This window comes from Lipophrys pholis (assembly GCF_963383615.2).
Source record: "Lipophrys pholis genome assembly, chromosome: 22".
Classification (NCBI taxonomy): Eukaryota; Metazoa; Chordata; class Actinopteri; order Blenniiformes; family Blenniidae; genus Lipophrys; species Lipophrys pholis.
This window is the reverse complement of record NC_137644.1, coordinates 17467356-17487187: the sequence shown is the minus strand read 5'-3', so window position 1 is coordinate 17487187 and position 19832 is coordinate 17467356. Positions and strand designations below refer to the sequence as shown.

Sequence of the window (19832 nt, the reverse complement as noted above, 5' to 3'; positions counted from 1 at the left end):
AGTTTTACAAAGAGAAGCCACATTAACCTTTCATGCTCATGAGTCACTGATGCTATTTTCGGCTCTCTTGTCTGTATTTTGTTTTTTCAAGGTTCCTTAAAGTGGCGTCATTCTGGAATGTCTTGACGGCCACTTGAAGAGACGAGTGTAAAGTCTGAGTCGTGCCCGGTCCTTCTGGTCGGTACACTGTTTTTAACAAGTAATTCATTTTGAACAGCCGTCACCTCTTCGAAGCGAGGCTCGAGCTGACAGCTTCTGGACAGCTTTACATATATACACACTGCAAAGGATGACTCAACCCCGGCCTCTTTCCACCGAAAAGAAATCACAGAAAAATACAGAAACCTCGGAGTCAAAGACGCGGTAACGAGTACGAGGACTGCTCTTATTCTTTCATTCACGGTAGAAGTATTTACAGGTCCGACGAGAAGTCTTTTATTAACAGGCAATTTTTCAGACATGCGGTCTACGTCCTTTATGTGGATTTTCATCATAACCGCTCAAGTTTATTCACCTACTTTTCCAAAGTTAATTGTTACAGCTTCTCCTCTGGCTCTGTGTGTGTTTGTGTTAAAGTGTGTTGTTTGACAGGAGATTCCCTCACCGACTCCCTCCTGATGTGGAGGATGACCTCTGATTGGCTCAGCTCCACCCACCAGCTGAGGTCACTTAACAGCTCCAGCAGACTCCTCCAGGCGGCTGATGTGGAAAGTGTCCACTCAGTCTGCCCCGAAGAACCTTGGTGTGTGTTTACACTAGTTTGGTTGATCTTTTGAACTCGGCTCCACTCCCATAGTTCAGTGTGTGAATCTTTCGTCAACAGGACCGATTGTCCAACAGTTTGGTGAAGGTACCAGCTGTTTTGTATTGAGTTAATTAGGTGTTTGTTTGTTTCCGGTTTGCCACTTGTTTATTAAATTTGTGTTGTTAGAAAACTTTAGTTAACGGCCTTCTAGAGGAGAATCTGCCTTTTTGTTATATTAAATACAAATGTGTATAGTTGGCATTTGGGCTTCCTTTGTATCCTTTGTTGTACTGTTATTGTGTCTTGGCTCTTTGTTTGATTATTGTAAACCGGAGAACTACTAATAAAAGCCTCACTTCACCCAAACTCACCTGGTGATTGTTACTTCCTACGTCCTTCTCCTCGCAGAGCCGGGCCGTAACAGAATTGAAACACAAAAACAAGTATCTGCATTATTAAACCTCACTTTCCCCCTCCAGTCCCTGATCTCTGTTTAAATTACTCTCCACTTTTTCTTCCGTTACTCCCTCCCTTTTTTTCCTCGTCTCTCATCACAGTGAGCGAGGAGACAGCGGCGCAGGTAGCCTTGTCAGCAGTTTTTCACGTCCTCTCCTGCCTCCGCCCCCTCTCCTCTCATTTCCTTGTTGATCTACCGTCACGAGGCTGTCGGGGAGCTGTCAAGGACAAGGGCTCTACCCAATGATGTACGCCGAAACTGACAAGTCACCCACACATGGGACACTTAATGTCCCTTCACAGGGAACAGGCGGGAGCAACCTGTACTCCTCCAGCGAGTGTGTGCAGGAGAAACGCACACATTTTACCACTCTTAACATCTGATTGTGTATGTGCATAAATTGCTCTGCGTTCCTGCGGGTTATTTGCACAAACAGCAAACTCGGATGTACGATATAGCACCTTGATGGGGGCGCGGTTACGAATGGAGCGTTGAGATTTCAGCATCAAAGACGAGATGGCGAGGCTGGGAAATCTGCTATGAGCTGTCTCGTTTTTATTTTTTTCTCACTTTTAAGGCACTTGTCTTGGCCAAAATTACATCAGAAGCAACTTTTTTTTTTTTTAAATGAAATGTAGTATACACTTTGAGCTGCAGTGCTTCATCTCAGGAGAAATCAATTAATGAGTGAGCTGACTGTTTAAGAGGAAAAAGAAAATGCTAATCTGCTGCAAGGTGCATGCACATCATTTATTAATATTAAGCCTATGTCCAGCTATATCCGCATAAAACCCCAAGAAGCAGGAGTACGGTCCAAAATTGGACTTCAACTTCGTCTACATGGAAACGGGCAAAACTAATCTTTTCTGAAACGCTGCGAAAGCGCACCACGGCCGTAGTAAATAGTTATTCTGCACATGCATAACTAGATATACAATAATGAAGATGGTGGGACTTTCTGAGTACATGCATGGGGTGTAGATTTTAAAGAAACGTTGATTTAGGGCAACCCAGAAGAGTCTTTCTAAGAAATTTCAACGCTGCACCGGCATGCATAAAAATGTGATAGCTTTCTATTTAAAAGGTCAAATCGAGCCTCATAATCTCTGAACAGCTCGGTACCTCCTTTTTGTAGCTACGGAGCAGCTTGTTAAGTCAGACTGAACCGAAAGATTTACAGCTCACACTGTGCACTTTATGCTACCTCTGGAGCCAATGGTCATCTGAGGGCGTCGTGTCCCTTCTGCTTACCAGGGAGTTTGACTCTAATTTTCAACTGTGATGCATGTTTCCAATGTGAAATAGATGTTTGTTGGCTCTAGACTTGAAGCAGACAGCCACTGATAGTTTTAAAAGTCTAACAGGAGGAGTCTAGATGAAGTGCAGAGGGTGCCAATATGGGCTGACGGCCAAAAACAAAAAGATGAGGACACGATGTGCAGCCAAAATGGGGACAGTCACGCACCTCAAAATGTAACCTTTTTTAAAAAAAACTCGTGCTTTCCAGGCAGGATGTATTTAGTATATTCCTGAAGCTGCAGGGTTATTATTAGACAGCGATGTAGCCAACGCAAAGAAACAACACTCATCTCTAGCCATTATATTCTTTCTTCTCTTTATGGTTCATAGCCTGTGTTCTCTATTGCATACATAATCACGCTCTGACACACAGGACATTTTATCTCAGCTCAGGCATGAGTTGTTATGGATCGGCCTATGGAATGGGCCTTTAAGTATCCTGGTGCCCTTGAGATGATGGACTCTCATAACATAGTCAACTATCGAAGACACTCCTCGAAAGAGGGGAAAAGGGAGGACAATATCACTCCGGCGGCATTTTGTGCTCGCAGGCGAGTGTGTGAGGAACTAACCAGAGAGCAATGAAGAGAGAAGTGCTAGATTTTCCAAGCACATATATCATAAAACCCGATCACTGTACTCCAAATCTTTAATATCTAAGATCTTCGGCGGTTGCGGAATGAAAAGATTCACCTGCCCTGCAGGACTTAAACGTCTGAACTCAGGCTGCAGACAAAAGGCCACGTAATCAAGATAGAAATTGAACTCTTAATGACCGCCCAATTTTTTCCCCTGAAAAATGGAAAAACATTAAGAGGAAATGTACATTCACTGTTTTATTTCTTGCAGCGACGGCAGAGAATGGTTATTGCTGCATAATATAAGCCATCCTGCGGCGTATTTCCAGCAGATTATAGCGGTCGCCGCGCCTCGGGGACAAGTAATTCAGTTCCTAGAAATAATCAAAACCTGTGTTTAACATGCATTATGGGGATGGAACAGAAAATCCAAATGGAGGCAGGAAATGGTGCCCATTAGGACCTTTATGTATGTCTCACAAAAGCATTTTTGAGATGTGTGTATATCAAGCCAAGATGGCATCAATAGCTGCATTTGCATCGTCACTGTTATGTAAATTTGATTGCAATCTTTTTTTATTCAATTTTTGTTTTCAGTGGAAAATGCAATACTAAAGAAATATTTTCATTTCTTGAAGTCCGATCAGGAAGAGATGATGGTGTGTCCCACCAACTGTATACTGGATGAGTATGGTTAACACTTTTCAATGTTATTTCAAGGACACGATTATACAAGATAAAATAAGTGAAATGCATCTTAAATTTTAAACTCGACATGAAATGTAGACTAAGCGAATGTCTACTTTGGAGGTAAAAAGACCTACGTTTAGGCATAACTGGCTTATCTTAAAACACAGCCCCTCTAAATGCTTTCATATTGTGACTAAATGTAAGGATTTCCAGTTAAGTGTGAAAAGACGATATACCTCAAAATGCTTAATTTATCCCTTGTAATCTTATTTCAAGTACAAGAAAGTCTTGAAGTGCCACAACAATGCAACACACAATACGTTGAATATATCTTAAGTGGAGACATTGAAATGAGAATAAAGCAAAAGTGTCTTTCAGTGGAAACTAAATTTTATTTAGCATTTGTCTTATTATAAGGCGCCAAACTTGAAGATACTGGTAAAATATAGCTTGAAGTTTTTCCTGCTAATTTTAAGATCTCAATATTTTTGAATGTCTTATTTCAAGAAATCTTACCAAGACAATTTACACTTCCATTATTTATTTATTTTTAGATTTTTTAACTTATTTTAAGGTTAAAGTACCTTGAAATAAGTTTTTATTTTTTTTTCCGTCTGATTTTGAGAGAAGCATTTTTTCATGTGTTTACATGGACTCTGATTGGACCATAAACAGGTTTAAACCCTCCGTCGAGAAATGTTGTTCACATGGCAAGATTATGATTGATCAGCATTTGATCGGATTATTAAAGGTCCATGTAAGAGCAGCTATTGGCAACTAATGCAGCCATTAGAAATTGTGTTCTGGACTTTTATGAGGGTCCTCAAGACCTCCAGAAGGCCTTGCACAACAGTTTTGACAGATCAAGCTGGGCTCAACATGGCCGATAAACAATCTTTGGAGTGCTCCTTTTATAAAAAAAAAAAAAAATGAATACATTACATCACTGTCAGCACTGTGCTTTCACAGCAGTTTGTACTGTGTGTCAAATAAGATCTAAGGACCGGGGCCTGACATTTATATACAGCGACTAAAACTTTGAAGACTGCTGATACGTGCTAACACACACACACACACACACACACACAGTTGTAGCAACTTCATCAAAATGTGCTGTTATTAAATCTCCTCTGCGATGAAACCCTACACCGGCTTCTCTAAGCTGCACCAGTACCACTCCTATTCCTCTCTTTGTGTTGATCGCACTGTCAAACGTGTTGTGGCTCTTTGTGTGTGTGTGTGTGTGTGTGTGTGTGTGTGTGTGTGTGTGTGTGTGTGTGTGTGTGTGTGTGTGTGTGTGTGTGTGTGTGTGTGTGTGTGTGTGTGTGTGTGTGTGTGTGTGTGTGTGTGTGTGTGTGTGTGTGTGTGTGTGTGTGTGTGTGTGTGTGCGCGCTTCGTCTCTGTCGACGGCGTCGCAAGAAACCAACTGATGGGTGACGTCCCGTCATGCTGCTGCACGAGCAGAGTCGGTGCCACTCCTCCGTCTTGCATGAAGCGGGCCTCGGGGTGAAAAACAAATGAGTCGGTGCGTCACTTTAATTAGCAATAACTCCAAGCAGTCTTCACAGCTCCCTTTCATTCATTCACAATGCTGTATTTCAATTTTCAAGTGAATTTGGGTTACTCAAGTCCTACAGGATGTGTTTAAAGCGGAATAAGAACAGAACAAAAACCAACAGCTGAATGGATGGACCCCTGAGGATATGACACTGACTGCGCCTCTCTGATTGGCTCACGGGCAAACGCTCCGAGCCAATAGGAAGACGACTGCAGAGAGCGAGAGAAATGAAACGCCGCGGCTTAGTGACAGATCTGTGTGTATTACTAGTGTGTGTGTGTGTGTGTGGGGGGGGGGGGGTGCAAATCCATACATGAGAGCACACAGATGCTCCTAATTCCGCGGCGTCCAGATGTTTGTATGTTTCTGCCGTGCACTCTGTTCCCATGACGACAGAACAGCACGCCGACAAGGTCACTTTCTCCAGCTGAGGCAGCACGTTAGCACGACCTCAGCATGCGGCGCACTCAGACACATCGGCGGAGGGGGATGAGGACAAATATTAAATTACCGTGTGGAGAGGTGAAGGATATTTGGCGAACGGCGTTTGAGTAGGGCACGTGTGAAATTTAATTTGCAGCTGCCACAGGTGAGACTAATGCCGGGGTGTCCGCCGGTGTGCGGATAAAAGCAGAGGTGATCTTGGACTTTAAAGTTTGGCGTGTGTGTGAGGACTCTCTTTGTGCGGGAAAAACTGGGAGCACGCTGCCCTTGGATGGTACAACCTACATTGTGAGGACAGAAAATAGAAAACCCCAACACCTTTTTGAAGAAGTGGTTTTAGAATTTGGGTGTAAAAATGTCCAAAATGTCCCTTTTTCCTATATGTGGTCCATATCCAATTTATTATGACAGCCTGAATAAGTACTAAATTGGATATATATAAAAAGTTTTTGAAAGTGGTCTCCATCTGAATATCCATGTAGTATTTGTTGGCTTTTATATCATTGGCATGATGCAGGCAGAGGACATAGGACACTACAAAATCACAACTAAAAGAAAGAACATGAGGTTTCGAGCTTGATTAGTGTCTTAGGAGCAAAACATAAACTTGTGTTTGAGGAAAGTGAAAAGCTTTGCTGAGCATAAAGCTCAAGATTTGAACCTATACGGACGGAGCAGTCCTGAGTGACTCGTCTCACTGTTTAATGACCAGCACACATTTTTTTTATTTTCATTTCTGAACTCTGTCATTGACTCCCTTCATGTTACAATCCAACCTTCTACAGCCACACATGCCTCACGTACAGAGGGAAGCATCTTTACTCATATGAAATTTAATTTAGTGTTGGTTTAAGGTCAGGAGAAAGGATTATTTAAGGAGGTAGGTATGGTAGAAGTATGAGTAATGTTAAAAAAAACAACCCTGTGTGGCCCAATAAGACGTAAAAAAAAAAAGATTAAAGACTGCAGGTATGCTACATCAACATGCCCCTGAACATCCTTCAACAAAATGGATCAATCATCCCATCAGTTCTGTGTGTCCCGCTGCCTCAATGCATCATGGTCCCGGTAGTTCTCGCCGGCTCGCCTCCCTCCAGACCCAACCTCTATTCGTCTTGGTCTCTTCCCCTGAAGTGACAAAGCATTTCTGGCTTTGTCCTTATTCATCCCACATCACCTCCCCATTTGGCAGACAGCATGACTCCAGTAATTAGTGGAGTTTATTATTAATTCTAGTGATTAATTACAGTAAAAAAAAAAAAAAAAAGGCGTCTTGGTGAGATGACACAGCTGTCTGCTTGTGCCAGGATCGGAGGTGAATTAATTTCCTGTAGAAACTGTAATTCCTCCCACTGCCATCTCTCAAGGTGCCAGCTTGGCCCTAACCACTTGTGGCATTTGTCAATGCTTTATTCATGATCTCAGGCATTTGTTTTTGCTATTTTTAGGGGTGTCGATGAAAAGTATGACACAAATTTTCTTCATTTGGTTTAGCAGGTGCAATATATAAACGCTTTCCTCCAATTTAACACTCTACAATAAACGATAAGGCCGTTAATTATAATTGCAGCAAAAGTTAAAGATAGCGAATGATGACAAATAATTCAAAATCACGCCTTTTGGAAAAGTTGATTTTTCTACCCGGCAACACTCAATCAGCCCGACAAGAGGCTTTATGGATGCATGTTGATTATCATGGAGACGAAAGCTCCACAAAGGCGCCTCGCTAATTCCCCTTCTGACAAGGTAAATGACAGATTGTGTGCACTAATGAGCACGGGAGGATACTTCATTAAAAGGTTGGTTTATATGTGTGTGCGAGAGCCCTGCAGGAGGACTCATTTAAAGAGGCTTTGGATGTGAGCAACGTGTTTTCTATGTGCTTTTGGAGAAATATCAACCTGTTTGGAAGCAAAATTCCCCCCCCAGGAGCAGGTATGATGCCAAAACCGTGTGCCGTCACCTGCCAAAGGCTTGCCGGTCAATTTATATTTAACCCTGCGACTAAAAAGAGCGACTGCTGCCCATCTTTTCCGCTCCATCATAGGACTCGGTGATAACAAGGGGGGATCATTTTACTTGTCATTTTCTTCAGGGAGACGCTTTTTTTATTTTTAAAGCCGGAGAAAGCAATACATCACATAAGACAGTTTGTATTCTCGCTTAAAAAGTCTCACTCGGCTGAATTTTAAGTGTGTGTGTGTGTGGAAATTATGATTTATTGGGACACAGTTTGGCTCTAAAGCAGGAACGTGTTTGATTGAAGACATTATGTTGCTACCTCACCACTGTCTGGGCTGTTATTCTACAAAGGCCAGTTTTAATGAGCGAGTGTTGTCTTCTTCTTTTTTTTTTTTTTTTTTATGTACAGCATCTTTTTGAAATAGCTCATGAATACACTCTTTTGCTTTTAGTAGACGGTGAACTCACAGTCCTTTCTGTATATTTTATGTCTGCTTGACGTCTAAATGTTTTAATTGATGCACTATAACATTTACCAGGTTTTACTGTCTTCCTTTCTTTTTTTTATGGGTTCATATCTTATAGTTTATTCACATAAGTTCAGTTTGGATTTTTCCCACCCATTTATTTTGTCAGTATCAAGCAGATTTTTGCAGCCCAGTTCCACATCCATCGTCTAGTGTGTATTTTTACATTGCAGCTTTGTGCTCATTTCTTGCTGTGGCTAAAGTTGGAAATTTGCAAGCAAATACTTCACAAAGAGTACATCTGCAGGGCTGAACTGACACTTCTGTTGCTTTTTACAAAGGTTGGGAAGAAATGGAAGACGATGCAGCAAAAAAAATAATTTAAAACGCATGTAAAAATGTATTCTTGCACTAATTGACTGGCTGAGTGCGAGAGGCGTGGCTGGCAGATGAAACACACCTGAACCAAGTTACTGCAATTTGCTGTGACTTGATAATAAGGTGTTGGCTGCATCAGTTCATGTTTTTTCCTCAGTGTGTCGTGTGGTTGGAGCTCAGTGTTCTCAGAGTTCTGTGTCAATTAAATTCCATTTTTTGATGCATTGAGCTTGAATTGTGCCAGATTCTAAACTTCCGTTCTATTGTGTTTTGTATCTGAAGGCCCAGCGGGAGGCAGGCACTGTACCGATTCGTAGCGACAGAGCCTCCATGTTTGTCCCTATACAAATAACTGTTTATTGGCTAAATATTTATATAGTTTTTTGGATCGCTGAGGAAGTAGCTTGCTCTCTGTGATTTGCCGAGTCGTAAAAACACCTTGCAATGTACAAGCCGTCAATATGTCTCCCACACATGCCGTTTTGACGTTGGATTTGGCTGATAGAACAACACTGCAGTCAACACCATCTGCAGACAAAATGTACCTCTGTGGCAGCAGTGTGAGACATCGCTGATTCCCTATAACACTTTAAAATGATTTTGGATTTGATGCCAAATACTCGCGTAAACTTCACAAGGTGGCATCAGAGTGTGAGTAAAAATCTGTTCTCTGGAGGAGAGTGCAAGTACACGCCGACAACTGCAACGAAAATGTTTTTGTTGTGCGGAAACTCAAATCGAGCCACTTGAGTATACGAGGTTGATGTTCTGAGATTTAATGAGAGAGCATCTTTTGTTTCTAGTGGTAAAGACCGGCGGGATTTCTTTGGTTCTAAAAACATTTTCTTTTAAATGTGCATGAAAACAAACCTTCCTCTGGCAGCTTGTCCACCAGATAATCTGCTTTACCATCTTCTCCTGCGTCTTTCTCTCTGCAAGCTTAATACTATTTTCTCTGCCATTTATTAGGTTTCCGGGGCTCCGCGTGTTGAACGCAGCACTTCTCACTTTTGCTGCAGAGCAGAAAGTTAAACCCAAGTTGCCCTATGGATGTGTAAAAGTACCAACAGACCTCGCGAGTGCAGCTTTAGGCCACTGCAGCAGAGGATGGCTTTTATTACTAATTGTAAGGCTGCGGCCATCCAGCACCATCGGCCTGCTCCGTGACTGATTATAGATGTGACTCTGCGACCCCGAATACAAATCCCTGATAGTACCCAAAACCTCTGGTGCCTCCTTAAAGCCCGGCAAGAGTGACCAGGCTGTCGCAGCGACTATCGGGGCTCCTCTGGGTCCTCATTATAAGCGACAGTTGAAACCCTCGCTTCTCTTTTTCAGGCTCACCACTTCCTACTTTCTGCTCATTTGAATGATCCCGCGTTCACCGTGTCATTAGCACCGACTTGTTTCCTGCTTCCCAACTAATCACACGGAACTTCTCCGGTGTAGACAGATGCAAATCAGGAGCAGGGCTGGATTTAAATCATTAGAATGAGTTGTTAGGGAAGCTCATACCGGTGCCCTATTCGAATCTGACCCCTCTGACGTTACTCTCGGAGGAAGGAAATGAAATATCAATGATTGCACTTTGTCAGGTTTAGTGAGTTGAAATGAAGCTTCATCCCTTTCTTGGAGTGAAAGCGAAGCACAAAGAGGTATTGAGTTGTCTCCATCTTTTTTCTTTTTTTTTTAAGTTAATCAGAACGTGTTTGGTGTGCGGCCCCTCAATCATGTAAGGCCTCGCTGCCACTCCTTTCTGGCTTTTTTTACACAGTTTTGCATTCATCAACTTGCATGAAATCTCTCAATCGTTCTTCTTCTTTGAGTCATAAATCAAGTCAAATCCAAACAGACAGAACTGACACATGGGTTTGATATTAAATGTGAGCCGCGGCCTTTGAGGCTATCATCATCGCTCATGTCAGTCATGAGGAAACCTCCATGAAATAACCTTAAACTACGAGAAGGAAAGACACTAATTTTAAGTCCACTGCTTTTCCGCCATCCAAATATTCCAGTGGTGGTTGTATATTGATACACGACTCGGGTCATATGAGGGCAGGGATGGATTATTTTGAGAGGAAAAAGTATTGATAAGCAGTTGTGATCAAGTTTTTTTTTTTTTCTTTTCTTTTTGGGAGGCGGGGTATGAAATTCAATATCGCCTTACAATTGGCTTCTTTGGACATGTGTGCGCATGTAAACAACCAGTTTAAAATTCGCATTTTGTTCAATAAATTAAAAAAAATTCAAGAAATAGAATAATGTAAGTGCTTTTTTTATTTATATTTTCATACAGTGTGTTAATGCAACCCAAATGTTCACCTCTCATCCCCTTCCATAGCAGTATTACCTCGATGACATCAGTACTAAAACCTGTAATCAAGCAAAATTAAAAAAAAAAAACTCTGATTTAGTAAAACATTTCCAGTTTATTATGTCGTTTCCTGCTAAGTCTGTGCGCGGTGTGTGTTTTTGCTGTTGTGTAAATCGCTGTCTGTGAGCCATGTGCACTGTAGTGACACGCCGGCACACACATGTACATTAACACACACGCACGCGCACACACAGACGGACAGGGAGCTATGTGTTTTGATCACTGCCAAGCCAAAGCATGCAACATAACTTTTTTTTTTTTTTTTTTTTTTTTTTTTTCACATGAACACAGATGCATTACATGTGTCAACAAGAAGGCTCACCAGTTTCCAGCAAGGAAAAAGACTCTACAGTACACATCAATGCATTATGGTCAATTTTGTTTAGTTTCTTTTTACATACATACTTAAACTGTAGTTACATGATAATAATCATACATGACTCTTTCAAACTTAACGTGACCACAGTGGAGAGACAAGCCTGAATGAAGTGAACATGAATGACGATGGATGCAATGACGTGTGGGCGCTATGTGGAGTTATGTCGTCGTGATGTGGTGATGCCACGTGAGTAAAATGATCAACAAATCACTGACAACAATGCGGAAATACAGAAAATCAACAACAGAATACAGCTTTTTTTAAAAGAGATAAAGACGCAACAGGAAACGAAACAAACAAAAAAAAAAAGGACAAAACCACAAGCTGCTTTCTGCCTCGGCCCCAGGGGTGTCCTGCTTTGAAGTGGTTCGGCTTCAGAGATCGGCGGGTGAGGAAAGGAGGGAGGGAGGGAGGGATTGTTTTGAGCAGTTGGACAGGGTTGACAAGTCTTGTGCACTTTGTTTGTACCTTCAGTTGATAGTCCCTAAGCACGGAGCAATCGCAAAGCACAACAGGCAAAGTCCGAGCTGCTGAACTCGGATCAATTCTTCTATTTTTCTCCCATGTTTTGTTGTCTTCCTTTTCAATTTCACCTCCGGCTTTGATCTTTCGAGAGTCGCTCCTGTGTAATTCTAACGGCGGCCGACGGAACCTCTGCATGTAATTGATGGAAGGCATGAAGTGACTTTTGTGACAACAGACACTGCGCGAGTTTGAGTTAGTTAATCTGTCTTATAAATGACTTCATGCAGGGTGTATTGCCTGCTCTTTCAAGTTGAGTTTGCCGCTTTCGTCTCTGCCTTTCGGTCAATCGAAGTGGCTGATTTCCAACAAGAAATCCCTCAAGTGTGTATATGTTCTTTCTCATGCACTGAATAAACGACTTGGAAATTCAAAATTGTAAAACAAGGGTGCTGTTGGGGAATGTTTCAATAATTTATTCCTTGTTTCGAAGCGTCAGATAAAATCCATGTCCAATTAAAGTATTGATTTGATCAAAATCAGACAAAGTTTACAACTGGATGCTTATTAAAACACTAAATCGACCAATTTCTATAAAGTGTTTTATAATCCTCTCACCTTATGAGACATATTTTTAAATAAATTTAAAAGCATCGATCTGTTCATGAAACAATGTTTTATAGGCAGATTTTGTTATTGAGCCCTATACAAGCTTGACAGACCATCATCAGTTTGTTAGAAACGGTAAGAAATCACTCTCCCAGTAAAGGGTTAAAAGTGTGAGTGTGTCAGAGCTTCAGCCTGCCGCTCCTGACTGTGTCCAGCGCTGCAAGAGGCCATCATTCCCCATCAATATGTGTTTGCTTATGGGCTATTTTCTGCCAAGCTCAGACAATGCACCAAAGCAATCCTGTGAGACGTGGAGTCCACAACAAACAAACCCTTTTTTGGGTGGATGGCTTAATTGCGATCGACGCGCTTCGGCTTTAAACGAGTGCCATAGTTTTCCACGGAGCTCTGCGGCTTGAGTTCATGTGTGCGTGTTTTCGCGGTCAATTCTGCCTGAAAAGAGCAAAATAACAACCTGTCGGGTGCCATTTGCTTTTCTTTTGTATCGGCGCATCCAATTCTATATTTTGTAGAATTGAACGCTAGATGATAATCACTGGGTCGCCTCAAAGTGGTGATGTCTGGCAGCTAATTATTAGTTGTTCGTATTTTCACATCAGCCAAGTTAAACAACTTTATATATTGCTGATGACCGCGGTTCCATTACTGGCTAATCTGCCATACAAAGATAACAGCGTCACTCTGCTGAATCCAATGTAATATTCCTCAAATGTCTCAGTGCCACTGTTGTCCAGAAAATTGGATTTTGAAGGCTTTGATTTGATATTGTTTCATTGTTCCAGGGTTTCTGGCGGATTTATTCAAACTCAACATGACTTGAACATAAACTGTTGTGACAAAAGACAATTAAAGACTTTGTTGAGTGACTCCCCCTCTCACTGAAGACTCTTCATCCTTGTGGCATAAACCTCGACTGTCCCCTCGAAACAACCTGAAGCATTTGCAACCACTTCAAATTGGACACCACTGCTGGGGTAGTTGTGTTGACTACCACTGCAGCACTGCTGTTAACAGGATGCATGATACGTGGCTGCAATTAAAAGGCTCACAAAAGAAAAAGTAAAATTGCTCAAAGGAAACAAGTGTCAAAAAGGGGGGGGGGGGGGGGGGGGGGGGGGTAAAAAAAAAAAGAAAAACATTTGCACTGATGTTTACAAGGATGCAGTGGTCTTACCTGGGGACACAGGCGGTGGAGGTTTCCCCCTCAGGAGCCTCCGGGGCCGGGCAGCAGAACTGGTGAAGCACTGTTTGGTTGCTGTGTAGAAAAGAGTATGAATGGAATTAGTACACAAAATATTGTGGTTAGATGGCAGTGACATATCCAGATGAAAGAGTATAAAAAAAAAACGTATAAGCACGATTACTGTAACACTGCTTAAACTGAACTCACAAGTACAGTTGTGAGAAACACACTCGAGTAGTTTTTTATCAGTAATTATCTCTGATAAAATAATGTACTTATGGGTATATTAATATATGTAATGTTTCTATCATTGCTGGAGCACCTTGAATTTCCTTTTACTGTTTATATTGATTGATGGATGTGCCTGAAAACACACGAGGCATCATGTACCAATGATCACCAATTTTAACTCCCATTTTGAACTTCAATTTTTTGTAAAACCCCTATCATGCAAGTCACTACCGCTTAATCAATGCAATTATAAAATGATTCAAACAAATTAAGAGAATTGTGTGAAATGAAACTGGTAAAAAAAAAAAATACTTTTAAGACGACAAAGAAAACCAAATAAGTGACAGAAGAGACAAAACACTAAAACATCACCTGAAATCTAATTAAAAACCCAAATGTGAAATAAGATACATATATACTTGTTTAAAAATGCATCATCAGGACTAAAAAAATAAGGTTAAATTTAAAAAAAAAAGAAGCTATATTCGTTAATAAAAGCCAAGCGAGAGAGTTTTAATATACACGGACTGTGTCTATTTCCAGTTAAACTGTCTGTCGTTGCTTTACCTGGTGGTCTGCATCACAGTCGGGGTCGCTGCTATTCTGAACTCTCACATTCCTCATGTCCACTGGTGGAGCTTTGTGCATTTCCCAATTTAACTTTGCACCTGAGTAATTTCCTCCCTCCAACACCTGCTTCCCATTCATCTTCAGACCCAGAACATACTCGCCCTATGTACTCTCCCTCACAGATGTAATCCACCACCACACTCCCTGTTTTCATCCATTTTCCTAAAGAAACTTCTCAAAACAATTATATTGTATTTTTTAGAAAAGACCAAAAAAGAAAATGCTGTTTCAGTCTCTGGAGGTCCTCACACCCCTTTACTCAACCTGGACACAGTGTTGCTGCAAGGTGTATTTATAGCCATGCTTTTCAGGATTACCTTGGCATGAAATCACCATGCCGGCGTTGGTTCGTTTGGCAATCAGAAGACAATGGTGGCCTGGATTTTGAACCACTGACGGCTTTATTGCACGATTTGGAGCAGCCCCAGTAATACCGGCTAAAGACTGATGTCTTAACCTACAGGTTGGGTCTTCTGGGCCTTAACGAGCTTATTTATGTCCTCACGATTGATAGATTGATGTGGAATCAGACACTTAATCCTACAAGTAAAAAATGGCATTTCTTAATTTAAAATTAGGCCTGCCTTGTCTTCTAATTTCTGAAAACCTAACTGAACATGTTTTTCTTGTCATCAGAAGCCATGCTGCGCTGTTGTGATTAGTATTGACTTTGGTCTTTGTGGAGCCTTTCTGTGTGGATTCGCTCCGGTTTCCTCCCACAGTCCAAAACAAAAACAACCCCATGTGTTTGAGGCCAAATTGTAATGTCCAGAGTGCACTGGGATTGGTGCCCACACCTTAAAGCTCATATTTATAAGTCAATTGAACACGTATTCAAATTAATGATGTGGAAGCTCTTAATAGTTTCAAAATAAAAGCTTCTTTTGAAGAGAAGCCTCTGTTGTTAAAAAAATAAATGCACTATTGATACAGATGAAGTGAACGGTTGCATTCAACGTGTTTCTGCTCTGCTTCTGATGCGTATACAGTGTTCGCCTGACATAAAAGAGATAAAGAGAAAGAGACTGAGAGGCTGGATTTGAGTCTTTCATCACCATGGAGATAGACAAGAGTTTGTGCGGCATTTCAGCACCACGGAGAGGGACACACATAAAGAATGTTCGAATGGCTCAGATTCACAGATGCAGCCTCAAGTTACTTTCCGCAAGGTAGTGAAAGTACTAGAACATTCCGATTCCCCATAGAAAGGTATAAATAAGAGAGGTGAGGTAATGAATTGCTAATTTTCTCAATTAGATCTGCGAAAATTTTTTTTAATTACAATACGCTTCTCACCATTATTTCCCAAACTGGTTTCCTTTTTAATGATACGACAATGAATACCAGATAATATCTATCTTTTCAAAATGAACGATTGAAACTAATATATAACGGTAATAATAGTGGTAGCTTATTAATTATCTTACAAAAGACTCCAAAAGCCAGATAAAATGTTTAATCTCTCATGCAACTGCTTTAATGTGTCACCTCATTACTCACAGATAAGTGGTGAGATAGTCGTATACGGCACAAAGTGCATTTTGACTGCTTCCAATCTCCCCCCAGTTTCTGTTTTTTGCAGTTACTGACTGTAGGGTGAGCGAAAGTGCCTTCACACAGATGCAATACTAATCACCTCGGCCATATGCAGTAAGTCATATTTTGATAAGAAAGAAAGAGGGTGAGTTTACAAAGTGAGGAAAAAAGAGCACTTTTAGTTTTTGTTCTGCGGACACACAGGTGAAGTTGATACTGAACTTTTAGCAGGGGAGGAGCACAGGCCATCAAATTTTAATGTACATGTGAGAGAAAAGCTTTCCCGTGTCCCTCAGCTCACTACCAAACTGGCTGCTGCCTCGCATTTTTGCACGTGCCTCCGTCCATCGCTTCCCGCAATATCATCCCTCCCTCCTCTCAGCCTCTCCCTCCGCCTTCGCCGTATGTCGCTTTTACACGGATTTTCCATCACTCTCTGCGGCGTCCCATCCCCCCAGTGTCCTGAGCTCTACAGGCACGGTTTTGCTGTACTAAAGAGGAATTTACTCAATTACTCTTGCTGTCAGATGTGGCCAGGAATACCAGCGTCGGCTCTCTGTATGCTGCGTCCGATCGACCTATCCGTGGACACGGGAAGCCTTGCATTCAAAAAAGCAACAACCCCTCTCTCCGTGACACCTGCTTGTCTTTTTATATGGCAGGAAGACAAACACCCTTTTTCACTTCCTCCACATTGTTCCACGAACACTCCTGCTGGTCCAAAATGCTTTGATTGGTTTAGGCCCAATATACATTTCTGATCATTGCAGTGTCTGAATGGCCAGACATCACAACTTCCTCCAGTTTCCATTATTAAACAACCAGCAGGCGACCTGATAAAGACGCTGTATGTGGAGTTTGGCTTGCCTCTGTGTTGTATGCATTCATATTTTCACCCTATGTTTTTAATTCATCCTTCTCATTGCCATTGTTGTAATTATTCGGACTTTGTCACTGGTCATGTTTGCTGATGTAAATCACATTGATTTACCTCATTGCTGAAATGTTCTGTACAAATATAGTTTGGCTTGAAAAGCATTACTACGCTTTCATCTCCAAACTCTCGTCGAATAAGTAGCATACAGCAGTTCATTATATATTACCCGGTGAACATTTAACATTGTTAGACTCTGGAACATTAATTTATTACTGGAGAAATATCAGCCTCAGTTTATAAGACGAGGAAAGACATTTTAACCATGTTTGAACCTGACATCCTCTCGCGTCACAGTATTAAATAACATGAACTAAAATTGTCATAAAATTACAAGCCATAACTCCTACACTACCCAGGAGTGCACAATATATTCCTCTGGAAATTAGATTTGATGTCACTTTCGTTAAAAGGAAGTGAAAGGCGATAGGTGGGTTGTTGCGACCGGGAGAGTATGACAGCAAAATTAATTCCTATTGTTAATGGCACCTCTAATTGTGCTCGGCTTCACGACCGAGACACCACCACGGACGCTCCTAATAAGTCCAGATGCCGATTAGTAAAAGAGTAGCAAAAACACGCATGTTCTCACAGATAAAGGGTGTGTATCCTGCAGGTCAGCACGAGGATAAACGGGTAACAGGGTATGGGCACTTAATACTATTGTCATTTTAATTCACTGGCTGTCAGCAAACATATACAGGGTTAATAAAACCTGCTTCCATTGACAGAGTTACCGCCTCACATATTGGTAAGGGCTATAAATCTTCATTTAATAAAGACACACAAGCAATGTGTAGTTAAAGACTTGCACCAGACAGGGAACTGGTGGGTACTGGTTTTAGAAAGGCCATTTTTAATCATTAAGAAAGTAAGAGTATTCCATTGTATTTGCTAGTTTGAGTACATTTGGAGCCTTAATTCTCATATCTGTCCTAGATCCTATCCCTGGCTTTCCTTTATTGATTGCATTCATGGGGAGTGTTAATTGCATTCACTTGGAGAGAAAGGACTAACACCCTGATTATTTAGTTAGAACCACAGGATTAACCCATTATGCAGTCTGCTAATGTCCAAAAGTAACACGATCTATTGAGCTGCTCACTAAATAAACTTAGAATTTAATTTAAGAAACATTTCTCATCAAAATCGTCAGTTTTGCACATGTTTATTATCGTGTGTGTGTGTGTGTGTGTGTGAATCCATCGTCCCGAGCACTCCAAAACGTGCTGAGTCAGCCGCCGGATTTAATCAAATGGGAAGTATTTGTGGTGAGGTGCTGCGCGCGGCGGGGTTAGTTGCCTGCGATGACGACGCACATGTGGGCAATGCACCGCACACAGTTATATCAGGTGGATATCCACACAGAGTCAAGCTGTGTCAACACCCCGAGGACATCTCTGACTCATTGATTTCTAACAACTTTGGAGAAAAAAGACAACACCTCACAGGGATATAGTGTCGGGGGGGGGGGGGGGAGATACAGGAGGATGTCTATCTTTCAAAGCACCTTTCCATTTTGTTCATCTTAACCACCTATCTCTGCCCACTTTGATCTCTGCCTTGTTACAATTTTCTCCCCGTTACTTTTGCCATAGTTTCACTATCACCTCCAATCTTTCCACTCAGACAGCTTGCAAACTTTTCATACCCATTTTGCTTTATGACGGGAGCTTCAAAGGCACAGCTGCACTTCAGAGATAGTGCATACCCGACCCAGACGGCATAAAAGTCAGCGATATCATAGATCTGTTTATAGCAGGGACAAGCTCCAGTGATTTGAAAACACTCGCAGCAACTATTAAGTTAAAGAACCTGTCTTTCTTCATCGCACAATGCACTTATTTCTGTGTTCAGACTTTTGCAGACCCCCACCTCCAACAAGGAATCAACACAAGCTCCTCCTACAAATGCTTGCCTTCAGTTGTACACACAGACACACACACGCCACCCACAAACACTGTGTTTGATCAATGCGGGTGCTGAAGATTAAACTGAACTGGCATGACCTCCTTTCTGATCTTCCACACCAGTGACTCAGTTCCCCTCATGGCCTAAGCCCACTAATACCACCTATAAAAAATCTATAAGCTTTCATAAGCTCCTCTGCACACTGGGTTTGTGTGATTTGCACGCGGCGGTTTCATTGTATTTTGTTTTAACTTCTGACGCCTAATGTGTTTGTCGATGTGCTCCTCCTTGTGTTGGCTTCAGCGTCACTGTGTCAATACCTCCCCGGCTGATTCCACTTGGCTCAAGGCGGAAAAAGGATCTGTGTGCGCTGGAATGATCCACTTTCTTGGAGCGGAAAGGGGAAAAATTGGGAGGGCGGGAAAAGGGTAACAGAAGGGGAAAGGGCCAAAACTTGCAATAATTTGTGTTTGGAAACCATTTCCTTGCAAAAAGAGGAGCTGTGAGCGTCACTGCAGTAACATAGCATGCATTAAAACAGCCTGCCCCTTAAGGCCGAATGTGGTAAGTGCAGATAGAGCTGACCTTGATCTAACAAATCATATTCACAACAAGAACAACATCTTACCATCTTTTGGCTTTTCACCTCCAAAGTAGGTCTTTCTGCAAGTGTTTTGTTGCCATTATTTGGTTTGGATTAAAGTTGGCAGTAAACAAGGAGTGGATTTTCATGTCAAGGTCAAATCAGAAAAGAGGGTTCACCTACAAATCCAGTGCAAAACTTTCCACTGAGAAGGCTTTAAAACCAAGCAGCTCATCCAGCCACTTCACACCCAGAAATAAGAGAGAAGGAGAACAATTCCATCGGCATAGAGATGATCACAGTCCTTGAGATTAAAATTTAGGTCAGACCATATAAGTATGCCACAAGTCAGCTTTTCTTTCGAATCGGAGGCTCTTTGATCATGTTAACTCTGAGAA

The 19832-nt window shown here is 41.7% G+C and overlaps 1 protein-coding gene across 1 annotated transcript in view; it reads right to left on the bottom strand.

Moving 5' to 3' along the window:
* iqsec3a (IQ motif and Sec7 domain ArfGEF 3a) overlaps nt 1-19832 on the bottom strand; it is a gene marked incomplete at its 5' end in the record, with an annotated part of 96969 nt that overhangs the window by 63978 nt on the left and 13159 nt on the right. The window contains one exon of the mRNA XM_080492407.1: nt 13601-13681. Within this exon, the coding sequence (XP_080348533.1) occupies nt 13601-13681 (81 nt within the window). The remainder of the gene's footprint in view (nt 1-13600; nt 13682-19832) is intronic.